At 39.8% G+C, this 12,294-nt stretch overlaps 1 protein-coding gene across 2 annotated transcripts in view; it reads right to left on the bottom strand.

The window, feature by feature from the left end:
* Nucleotides 1-11,958, bottom strand: part of sema3aa (sema domain, immunoglobulin domain (Ig), short basic domain, secreted, (semaphorin) 3Aa) — a 31,131-nt gene extending 19,173 nt beyond the window's left edge. Inside the window, exons 1-2 of one of the 2 annotated variants that reach the window (XM_057324232.1) lie at nt 11,445-11,958; nt 983-1,143 (exon numbers count right to left, since the gene is read on the bottom strand). In XM_057324232.1, the coding sequence (XP_057180215.1) occupies nt 983-1,143; nt 11,445-11,556 (273 nt within the window). In that variant the 5' untranslated portion in view covers nt 11,557-11,958. Of the gene's footprint in view, nt 1-982; nt 1,144-6,397; nt 6,508-11,444 lie in introns of those variants that run through there. The other variant, XM_057324234.1, reaches the window with a different exon arrangement.
* Between the last annotated feature and the right edge of the window lie 336 nt (nt 11,959-12,294).

Genomic DNA, 12,294 nt, shown 5'->3' on the forward strand with positions numbered 1-12,294 from the left:
AATTTTCCAAACCACTAGTTCCAGGTTCTTATCTTTAAATGATGCCGTTGTTCAGTATGCGTGTGTGTTATTTCAATAGCCACATTTAACCCTTCCAGGGAAAGCTGATAGAGTTATAAAGCAAATGGTCTGCAGCCCCTAGGACAAAGACAGAATTATAGAGAGTAAAGCAAAGTAATACAATCCAGAGATAGAAAAGAGAGAAAGATGAGATATGATCAGAGAATCAGAAACAGAAAGAGGCAGTCTGAGATCAAATAGAGAGATGGAAAGAAGAAATAAATGAATGCAGATTTGGGTTGTGCAGAAAATAAAAGTAAGATGGAGATCTCACTTGACCCCTATAAAATCATTCACTTACATCTCACGGCTAAATGTAGGAGGAGGAAAATAGCCAATTCAGACGATAGGCACAAGCAAAGTGCTCAATGAGGATATGGCCTCAAAACAAACAATCAAAGACATAGTGGTAGTCTCATACAAAAGCATGATGTTTTTATATGAAGAATATACAAAGTATTTTTAGTAACTTATATTGAAGCAATTTACGTTTCTGGCTAAATTTAGTATTTTTTATTACAAAAATAGTCAAAACTGAAAACAGTGGCCAAAGCATAATTTGTTGACACAAGACAACAGCAACCAAAAAAACCCCTTCACATCTACAACTGATACATCAGACTTCTGAAAATAGGTTTAACTAAACAAGCCGTCTTTCTGTGGTCCTGTAACTTGTGATGTGAGGCCAGTTGCATAAACTGCTTAGTCTTACAAGTCAGTCACCTAATTTTTTTCTTTAAGACTGGTCATGCCTTCTTCAAGTCGATTACATAAAAAGGCAGATTGGTCTTATTGAAATCTGAAAAGTAAGACTGATTAGTCCTAACTAATTGCTAGTCTGTGAGAATAGTCGTTAAGACACAGTCTTAACTTGGCAGCTATGTTTATGGCCCGTGCGGTGTGTTGTGTGTGTGTAAGTCACCTGCTTGAGATCTCTGTTAATGTTGACCAGGTCAAAAGAGAAGATGTGGTCCTCCGCTCCAACCAATAATCTCCCTCTCTCCTCATCCAATAGGAACGTGTCGTAACCTGAACTGTTTGCAAAGCCGGTGAAAGTCAGTAGATTTCCAGATTCTAGCATTTCTGAAAGACAGAAAAGGCGAATGAATGCATCTTATTTGCTTTATTAAACAGAATACACATTTTGTATCAGGTTAGGAGTAAGTTAAACAAGAAGGTCCCATAATGTGTCATGATTCTGCCTCATCATGTCATGTCTTTCTAGTTCTAGTGGCAGGATCATGACAGAGCCTCATGTTTAGTGTGAGAGAGACATGATATTGTTGTTATGACGTACCATGCGCTCTCTCAGGTCTCGTCTTTGTTCCCGGCCTCTCGTCTCCTCATTATTGCTTGTTAATGGTTTCATGCCCTGCACCTGTTCCCTCTTGATTTGATCCCTTATTTAATGCCCCTGTGTTTTCTGTTTTGTGCTGGTTCATTTTGATTCGTGTGAGTGAGTTCCTGTGTTTAGGTTAGTTTAGTCTAGTCTAGTTATTTGTAATTTATGTCAAGTGTTGTCTTTAGTCTTGTCTAGTGTAGTTAGTCTATGTTCCTGTTGACCCGTCGTGTTTTATACCCTTGTTCTGTTATGTTACCCCTGTGTGGGTTTTTGTTTTATTTTTATTATTAAAAAGTCTTGTGTTAACCCCTTACCCGCTGTCTGGGTCCTCTGTCCCCTCACACTCCGATCATGACATAATCCACCAATTATAAACATTTTCTATTTATTGGACTTGTTTGCAGACATTCATATACTGAGACTGAGAATACTTTTACAGTATATGTGTGTATATGTATATATATATATATATATAGACCACCAGCCAAGAGTTGGAAAATGCGCAGCGAAGAATGTTGCATGATATAATCACACTGTAGCAAATTATTTATGTGAGGTTAAGACATAACCGGGTAGAGACAGTAACAGAATAACCCTTAAACACGCTGGTTTTCAAGTCCCTGTTGGTTTTTATTGTCTAAATAAAGTCACAGCATCCTCAAAACCAGTTAGTATCACATTTTTGTCAATAAAAGGAGACCACAGTTCGAAGCAAATCTATGAGAAGGCAAACTCAAGATATCAATTTATAATAATATGACCCTATCCCTGATAAATCCCATACCTAGAGGCCACTAAAACCAAAAAACAACCAATCAAGTAGATCTGCTGTGTTGACAGTTCTCCTGATAAATACAGAATCTGCCAAACAGCGATAGATTACACTGTAAAAACATAATGGCCTGAGAAACAACGACTGCCAGATCTGTCACCATCCCAGTAAGGAAACAAGGTCTCACAAGCATAAGCACAATACACTCCACGTGAAGATGAGATGAAGTGAGAATGATAAGAATGACTTTGGAAATGGCTTGCAGAAGCCACAGGCCAGAACATCTGCTCATGGGAGAAGGTGGGCTCAACGTCTCTGCAACGTTTCTACAACACGCGAACGATATGTAATCGACAGTGACAGGCAGAGACTGCAGCCTCTCTCTGGAGTCCAGATCAATCCATTCCTATAGTAGCCATCTGCGTTCCTCTCCGCTAAGATTCAGGACATCTGTGCACTTGTGTGAGAGAGCGAGCGAGAGAAAGCGTTAAAGAGAAACAGACCATCCATCCTTTGCTTGTATCAACAACACCACATACTGTATCAAATGTAGAACAGTATTCCCACAAGAAAAACTGCACAATGGGCACAGCTCGGATTGTCCATTTCAACAGCTTTTATTCTCGGCTTAAAACACAAGCGCTTTATTAACCAGTGACTAAAGTAATACCCAGATATATGGATTGTGGGGCTATATGAGTGAGAAACTATTTTGAGTATATTAATTCTCTTCTAAGTCAGACTGACTTGATGTTGTTAATGCTTATTGCACTAATATATACTACAAAATAAAAAAGGACAAAAAAGCCAATGTAAGTTTTTATTAGGGCTGTCAAATGATTAATCGCGATTAATCACATCCAGAATAAAGTTTGTGTTTACATAATATATGTCTGTGTAGTGTTCATATTAATTTTCAATTCATAAACACATACACATACATGCATATATTTAAGAAAAATATACAATATGTTTTTTTATAAACGTTTATTTATCATTTCAATTATTGGTAAATATAAATAAATACATCTAAATATTTCCTAAATATATATACATGTATGTTTATGTTTTTGTATTAATAAATACAAAATTAATATGCACAGTACACAGACATATATTATGTAAACAAAAACTTTTATTCTGGATGCGATTAATCGTTTGACAGCCCTAGTTTTTATGTTATGTGCAAGGACTGGAAGAGACATGAAAAGGAAAATCTGCGTCATGCAAAATGGTCAATTACATTGTTCAACAGTGAGTATATAAAAATATTTCACTGTGGATTGCAATGATTGACCAATAAGTCTTCGAGACAGATGTGAAATAAGTATGGATGTGTTTTTCATAAACTAAAAAAAGGAAGCAGTTTTGGGACAGTTGGGTTATTTTGGTGGGTTATTTTCACATTTTTTCTGTAACTTTTTCTGTGGTCTGTTCAACATTTAACCAGTACTCGGTTTCCAGTTTTCAACCAGCCATTTGTGGAGTGTAAACTAAAAAAAGGTTAAATCAAATTTGAACATTATAAACAAAGCACAGCAACTTATGGTATAAAAGGGTTTTATCGTGTGATGTCATAGGAGAACTTTATAAAGTTCACAAAAAATATATATTTTTTATGTACTTAATAGTATATAGACAGGAAATGAAATTCACATGTGCGAAAAACATATAAACATATGATCACATTTGCATCCTGTGGTGATCCATTATTGTCTCTCCTGTTTTTGCCAAGTGGTTGATGTCCTTATAGGGCAACATCATGTTGACCCTGGGACAACATTTAAATCAACCAATCAGATTTCAGAAATAAATTTACAGTTTATTTTAAGTTTAATCTTCAAAAGTGTTCTAAAACCACATGTTTACCATGTGATTACATGTGTTTTTACGTATTGTTTTACAAATTCAAGTGGCTTTTCTTAAAGATAAAGTCTATGGTAAGAGAAAAGCAACGTTCTCTGTTGAAATGTAGAAAAACCTTTAAACGCTTCACCTTTCAGTGTGAAGTCAAAATAAAAATCACACCGATTTCCTCCTGCCACTCTTTAGTGGACAATGGAGAGAACGTCATGTAAAGAAAATTCATACCATCTCTCCCTCGCTCTTTCTTCCCCTCTCTTCACTTCATCTTCATCCATCATACTCATTCAGCCCTTCTTTGCATCGTACGTGCCAAATATTCCTATTCTTAGTCTCCTTCCTTTCTTCTCTGTCAGTGAGTCCATTACGGCTGCTTGGTGAAGTTCTCCACACCCTCACTCTCCTGCCATTCTGGCTCAAGATCTGACAGACGCGTCTGGCAGTTCCGCCATTCTCCATTTGAAAGTGAGCGACTGGTGCTTGAACTCTGAAGACCAGGCATTTTTTCTTAAATTGCTGCCTTGGCAAGACCGCCACAAAAAGTAGCCTTCATATGGTCTGCGATCACACAAACACATACGCGCTTTATCTGGGGCTACATCTCCCTGGATAAGAGTTTAAAGCAAATGGAGTGCGAGTGGTAAAGGAGCCGAAAGCTAAACAAAAGTCTTTTTTACTCTCTCTCTCTCTTTTCTAAGGACATTGTCTACAAATGTTCAAGTTTAATGCTATTGAAATGAAGCAGTGCAGGTTTCTCAAATACAATTTACAAACAAAAAGATTTTTCTTTAATCACCTTTGCTTTGCAAGCTTAACAAGAACCAAAACAACACAAAGCTTTCAGATGGACCTAAATCTTGGTGTTGCAAGTGCATGTTCTCCCGCTTGAGCTACAGGAACACTGCGCTGAGTATCTATAGGTGTGTATGCGCGTTTGAGGCGGCGTATGCGTGTGTGCATGCTGCCTCCGTGCTTCAGCTCTGCCTCGGGCTACTTACCATCCCAGGAGAGCAGGGGAAGTGAGGAAAGAAGGAATAAAAAGTGAAAGAGTACTGCAGATGGTTTTGGGCGCTACCTGTTTATTTAAGTCAGAACAATGGCGTGCTTCAAAACACACGTCGTCTACCCTGACACGGTTTTGGCAAAAGTTCTCCGTCTCTCGTGCTCTCAATGGACTAAGTGTGTGGCTCGCACTTGTCGGTTCTGTGCTTGAGAGAACTTTGATTTTAGAAACAGAGATTTGCTTAACACGCTGTTTCGGTTGTTGCTTTAGGCCCTGGGATGTGAATAAGCCCCTACCCAGATAGCACAGTCCATCTGGCTTACGTCTATTTGACGTCTGCATTTACATCTGCAAGACATCTGCAATACGTAGTTTGCTCATCTGCAATACGTCTCGGAGACGTCTGAACGTCTGTAATACCTCTGCTAAAGATCTGGAGATCTGCTGCGTAAAAACATCTGCTAAACATCTTAGAAAGAGCTGTTGTACATCCATTCTAAATCATAAACATCTTACAGACATCTTCTAGAGGTCTATATGACGTCTGACAGCAGACATCTCCGAGACGTATTGCAGATGAGCAAACAATGTATTGCAGATGTCTTGCAGATGTAAATGCAGACGTCAAATAGACGTAAGCCAGATGTATGTGTGCTATCAGGGTAGTTTTGCTTCATTTTAACTCGCTCTCGCATGCAACCGGCTGCAGGTTTTGGTAAGTTGCCCCGGTAACCGCGCTGGGTCTCAGCCAATGAGAGCTCGGTCTAGTGCGAGAGTTCGATTGACAGCTCGAGAAAGGCTGTCGAGAGAGGGTCGACACCCACGGGGCCGTTTCATTGACACCAACAGGAAACATAATAACTATGTCAAATCACTTTACGCTCATTAGGTTTATTAAAAAGACCCGTCTAAGAATGGATGATTTATGACACCGGCTGGTTTGAATGTCAAGGTTCCATTCATAAAGATAATCGATGAACAAAATACACATGCCTGCCTGCCTACCAAAAGGCACACTTCAAGATAAATGTTTTTACTAGACAGTCATATACGCAACAATTGATATTAAGAACGCAATTACAGTTATTTTTCTTTTGAGTATTTTTTGAAAAACAAAAAAGAATGAAATGAAATATGACAAATTTTAAATGGGGGGAAAGTCCCAAACAAAAACATGCACATTTATTGTCTATAGTGTTAATGTTTTCATGTGCTGCAAGCGCATTTGTTGCTCCGCTAAAAACCCAGCGCTCTCCTTTCATAGCCTGCAATGCAATACTTGCGCGCAGCCGCTCAAGATTCCAGCGTTGCCCTGATCCACAGAGAGAGGAGAGAGTATGTGGAACCATTTAATTACCCCTGAATCTGCTCGCGACATGACGGGTGAACCGCAGAGTCTGTTTAAAGCTGGCCCCCGGCCACGGGCTGTGCGGCCAGACACAGCTAAAACACAATCCTCTCAGCAGCGCTCCAGATGACACACAAACACAGCTGACGTACAGACAGCGAGAGATTTCAAAACATTATATGCAAACTTAAGCTGAAGCAGAGTCAAACTACAACAAGACAAATTATACATAAGGATATATAAACACAAATATGTATATAAGGATCTGACTGCTATTGTTTGTAAATATAGAGAAATATAGTTACAACACCCTAACCTAACATTTTTTTGTAGATTTAAATGTAGACATTTATTATAGACATGTATCTGTATATCTTTGTTTATAAGTAGGACACAAAGTTTTCTGAACATTTTTTCTGTGGTTTTTTATATTAAATAAACAATAAAAAATAATATTTTCAAAATTACCTAAATATCCCTAAAACAATATCAACATATCAACAAATTGTTCTTGCATAAAGCAAAAATAACTGAACTTAAATATCTACGGTATGCAAAATTCCATCTCGGGTAAATTTATCCTGTGTTCAAGAAATTTCTAATAGAAAAGACAAAACACTGATGTCCTCAAAAGCCATTTTGACCATTTTCCAGTAAATTTGAGAAGAAGGCTCTCCTTGCAAATCTGTCGCTTAAAAAGCTAAATCAATTGTGAAAAGCACTTCAGAAGTAAAACAGATCGATGAAATAAAAAGTTTGACAGAAATATGGCCACAAAGACGACACACTTAATATAATGTTCACATCTCAGTCATACGAAATCTGACTCGTCTGGAAGTGCCTGTCTAAGGACGCTACTGAGATTCGACAACAGGTGCGCCACTTTCTTAAACACTGGACCCAGTATCCACTTAGTAATCTAATACACAACATATGAAACACAGGTGTAAACATACGCTGCATCAGAATAATCAAACACATTGTTTATTGATAACTACACATTGAGAGGAAGCTATAGTAAATGTATAAATTCATGAAGTGTGCTGAGACTCATTAAAGAAGCGATAGAGCGGGACTAACCGAAGGCCGTCCACACTAGACTAAACACAACAGGACAGGGTGATATGTAAAAAGGTCAATAAGAACAAACCCTTGCCACAGCCAGCGAGTAAATAATTCATGCCACAGAAAGACTTCAAGTGACCTTGAAGATTATATGAGTTTGTGAGCTGAAGAAAAGAGAAACTGAACAGGAAAGGGGAAATGGAAACGGAAAGCACAGACAGCAAAAATAACAGATAATAACATTATAGTCGAGCAAATAAATAAAAGTATTGACGCTACTGACATCTTTATTTTTTCAGTATAAAACATCCCAGTTGTATCTCTTTTATAACAGTAGCTGAGGCTCAGCACATATAATTTTGCATAATTATTAATAATAACATTTAAATATAATAAATATAATAGAAAAAGTGATATAATAAAAACATAATAAAATAGAATAAATATATATTTTTTCTGATATTATTAAAGTTTTTTATTTTAGTTTTATTGAGGCTTTTACATTCAAATTGATCTGCTGAAATTCAATGTTAGCCTGTTTGAGACCCTTATATTTCTTTGCCAAATAAATAAAAACCTGCTTAAAGCCTATTAAAGAGGAAATAAGAGGCAGAACTATCATGTTTGAGAAAGAGGGAGAGAGACTGTGAAGAGACAGGAAAGAGATAGCTCTCTGAACAGACGAGCCTGTGAAAGAGAGAGAGGAACCGACATCACTCTCAGCCTCCATATAATCATTCCCATCCTCCTCAAATCCTGGCCCGTCGCCAACTTGCACTTCACCCGGCAGCTAGCCTCCAGTCTGCGTCCAGTGCGGTCGGGCGAGCAGTGTCTATTTCGGAAGATTTAGGCTGAATTCCGACGACTCGGAGTCTCTCTTCTTCCCAGCGTCGCCCATCCCAATCCATCCCAGAAGGCTATGGGGCAGGGTAATGAAACGGGAAGCCTGGTAATTATGCTGTAGTGGGTAATTATCAGGTTGTTTCACAAGCACTTTAAAGTCCCCCATGCACCATTTTGGGTTACCCCGGGATTGCCTTTTTACAAGGGGACCCCCTCCATCAGAGCCACGCGCCCGCACATTGCCACCTGCAGGGGGCACTATCTTCATGTTCACCGACCACCGCCACCCCAATCTTTCAGTACGAGACATCTCAGCTGGTTTTTATGACTTTTTGGGCACACATGGAGCGTTTAAACCCTACCACTAATCCTACAGTGTGAACTGGCAACCTCGTAACCACAGGTTCGAGATCCCGAAGGCAGTTTTTAATTTCATGCCAACAGCATGTGACGAGCATGTGAAGGCCCGTCCCGCAAGCATCCTCGACACGCTGACAGACGAACGAGCCCGTTGATAGCCCTGACAAGAGCAATTTTCGCCGACGGCAGTTTAAAGCATGCAGCAGGAGGAATAAAAAGACGACGTGGTGGCGTTATAATTACAGGGAAGAGAAACGAAGAGGAAAATCTATCGTGCCGTCGTTTAACAACTGCGCCCCGCTAAGATGGATCTTTCCTCCTGCGAACGCCCGACCGGTCTCCCAGGAGGCAACATGGCCGCAAGCGTCCCTCATTCGCAGACTACAACTTGTGATCGATCAACGTGCATATGTGAGAAAAAGATAGCGTCCTCTCGGGTGAGCGCGCGTCCCCGGAGAGCGTGTCTGCGTGTTTATTTGGCTTAATTACTATGCTGCATTCACAGGGGGAGTGAATGAATGACACTTCACTTAACGACTATCCTCTTCTGGCCAACTACTGCTGTCTGCCCACTGCCTTCATTAAAACACCCCCCCTCGCACTTTTCCTCCATCCTTTCTGCTCTTGCTCTCTGGGTTTTAACACTCAGACGCTGTGTGGGTGTGAACAGCGGTCTGTCATACAGCACAGCATCAAAAGAGCCATCAGACACCTGTGGACTTGACTCTCTCTCTCTCTCTCTCCATCACACACAGCTCTATCACCACAGCCAGGTGTCTAATTATCCAAGCCTGCCTCCATTCTCACACATACTGCTGGCCAAAACACATTAGACACATTTTCTGTCTCACACACACAAATTGCATGTATAATTTCACAATTTTATTCTGATGGGAAAATGTTTTATCGTGCGCTATATGCTGTATGTTGGGGACGATTTTATACTAAGGGTATTAAAAACCTAATAAGACATTTATTAGGTAACAAAGCTTGCTCAGCAGTCTTAACTCATTTTTTATCCGTTTTTTTTTAGCAGAAAACAAATTATCCAAACGTAAAAATAAAATTACATTTTTCAATTCAAGTGTTTCTTTCGAAAGCAGCTTTAGAAAACATTTCAGTATGTAAAGTAGCCATCAAATGTAGGCGTCCGGTGAGCAAAGTGAAGAAAAATAAAAAAAATGACAAGGTGGCTAATTCGTATGAATTTGTACTGTATACTTTAGTTTGCTTTTGGACCAATGACAGTTTAGGGATGGGACTTCACTATTGCTTTTTTCTAAAAACATATGTACGATTCAAATTATACAAATTTATACAAAAATCAGGTGGGCCAGTTCTCACAAAGCAAACTGTATAAGTCATATTAAGTTGGTTTGATATTCATAACAGAAAAATGCGAGACACCGAATTTTACAATAAACATTACAAACTATAAAAATAATTCATAATTTTCTATTTAAAAGTTATGCAGTCACATAAATAAAATAAAAGAGTCTTAAGAGGTCAATACTCTCCTATTGAGCAAGCCAAAGGCAACAGTGAAAAAGAACCAAAATCTCTCAAAATATATTGCCCCCAAAATAAGAGGACACATATAACTGCCTCTTGCACCCAACTTTTAAAATGTTGTTACATTCTTATCTGTTGATCAAATGAAATCCAAACACGGCTATTACAACACAAGAAAGACCTACCAGGAATCTGATGCAAAAACACCCATTAAACTCACAGGTGGCATAAGTTAGAAAAGCATCTTGGTGACGCAATGTGTGACTGTTTTCCCACAATGCTCTGGGCCATCCAAGCACAATAGCCTTAACTCAAAGAAGCATGTGATTGAACGCAGGTGGATGTGCATCTTTTTTATATTCAAGTTTTTGCCTCTTCTTTTAAAGTTTAACACCAGATGTTAATGCTCAGGGCAACTAATGTCTTAAGTAAAACGTCCCGGCGTATCCTCGGCTCGCTCACAGCGCATTCTCAAACAAAAATAAATCTTCCATTTCACCCATCCTTCATTCCCTCAATCTATAAAAGAAATGCGAGGATGTTAAATGGCACACACGGACCATACAATCAACACAAACACCAGCAGCGCAGATTTACTAACAGAACAGGCGGCTATATTTACAAAATGAGGGAGAGAGAAGCGGCGAGAGACAGCGAGCGAGATCGCCGCCACACGTAGATGTGTATACTTTTGGTCATGTTTCTGAACAAAGAACCACAGCCAGCCCGCCGAACTTACATTAAAAAGGAAACGGCCTGAAATATGCCAAAAATGTTGCTGCTTATTTCCGTGGAAGATGAAAGCTCTGGGTTACAAAGAGGCTTCTATAGTCTGGATCTCTCCGCTGTCTCCTTTAAAACAGCACAGCGTGGAGAATAACATGTAAGATATCACCACCAGCATCACCCAGCCGAGTGCACATACCCATACACTGTGTATATTTTAAATACCTGCCTATACAGGTCAAGATGGGTAAAGGTGAGAGAGTTTTTCCATGAAACCCAGACAAAGCAAATAAACTCTACGTAAGTATAGCTTAAAAATGAATTTAAATTAAACTTGTTCGTATGCACAAAAACCCACTCATCAAAACCAGTGCCATTTCTGTGTTAAACCTATAACACAGACCTCTGACTAAACCATGTGGAAGAGCCAACACATACGGTACCAGATGTCTAAAAACACTCCAAACATATAAAACAATCTGTCATATGCAGAACAGGACGCAAAACAAGATGCAACACTAAAACAAGCCGCTCCGCTTTTAAAACTCACCCTTATAAGACAGCTTCAGTCTGGGCACATTCTCTTTAGTGTGCTGGGGTGCAACTCTTCCAGGTAACGCCACCCCGCACATCAGCAGAAAAATCCAAACCAGGTAATCCATGGTGCTGGAGCGCTGGCCTCCAGCCCAAGGGGGCTTTTAGCCCACAATGCCCAGAGCACAGTGCTTCCCTGTGGGATGGCCGAGATCTCCGCAGTCCCTCCTTACTTCAAAAGATCCAGTGCCTGGAGCTTCTCCCCAAGGAGGCAATCCGAAATCAGATCCCGGGAGACGGGGGTTCACATGGCTCCATGTGGGGGGCGTTTCAGTGGTCGTGGGGGTAAAGGTGTACTCCTCTGGGACTCTGGGTGGGATGGATGGCTGAGTGGGACCGAGTTTGTGCGAGAGGTAGAGTTTCAGCAGGGATCCCGGTTGACTTCACGAACATACGCTCTCTCTCTCACACACTCGCAGACCGCTTCTGGTTGTGTCCACAGCTCAGGCTGAATGAGAGGGAGAGAGAAGTACGCTGTCCACCGGAGCGCAGAAAGGGGAGGGGTGGAGGAGGAGGGAAGGGGAGCAGCTAAAGGGGGAGGAGGTGATCTACCTATCTATCTATCTATCTATCTATCTATCTATCTATCTATCTATCTATCTATCTATCTATCTATCTATCTATCTATCTATCTATCTATCTATCTATCTATCTATCTATCTATCTAATCTATCTATCTATACTAATTCTATCAAACTAATTACATTTGGGAATACTGATGATCCAAAAAGCAAAAAATGAAAGTGTTAAAAACATAAGCAGCTTTGTTTGCAATGTTTCTCTCTCTCTCTCTCTCTCTCTCTCTC

This window comes from Triplophysa rosa, linkage group LG24 (genome assembly GCF_024868665.1).
Source record: "Triplophysa rosa linkage group LG24, Trosa_1v2, whole genome shotgun sequence".
NCBI classification, from domain to species: Eukaryota; Metazoa; Chordata; class Actinopteri; order Cypriniformes; family Nemacheilidae; genus Triplophysa; species Triplophysa rosa.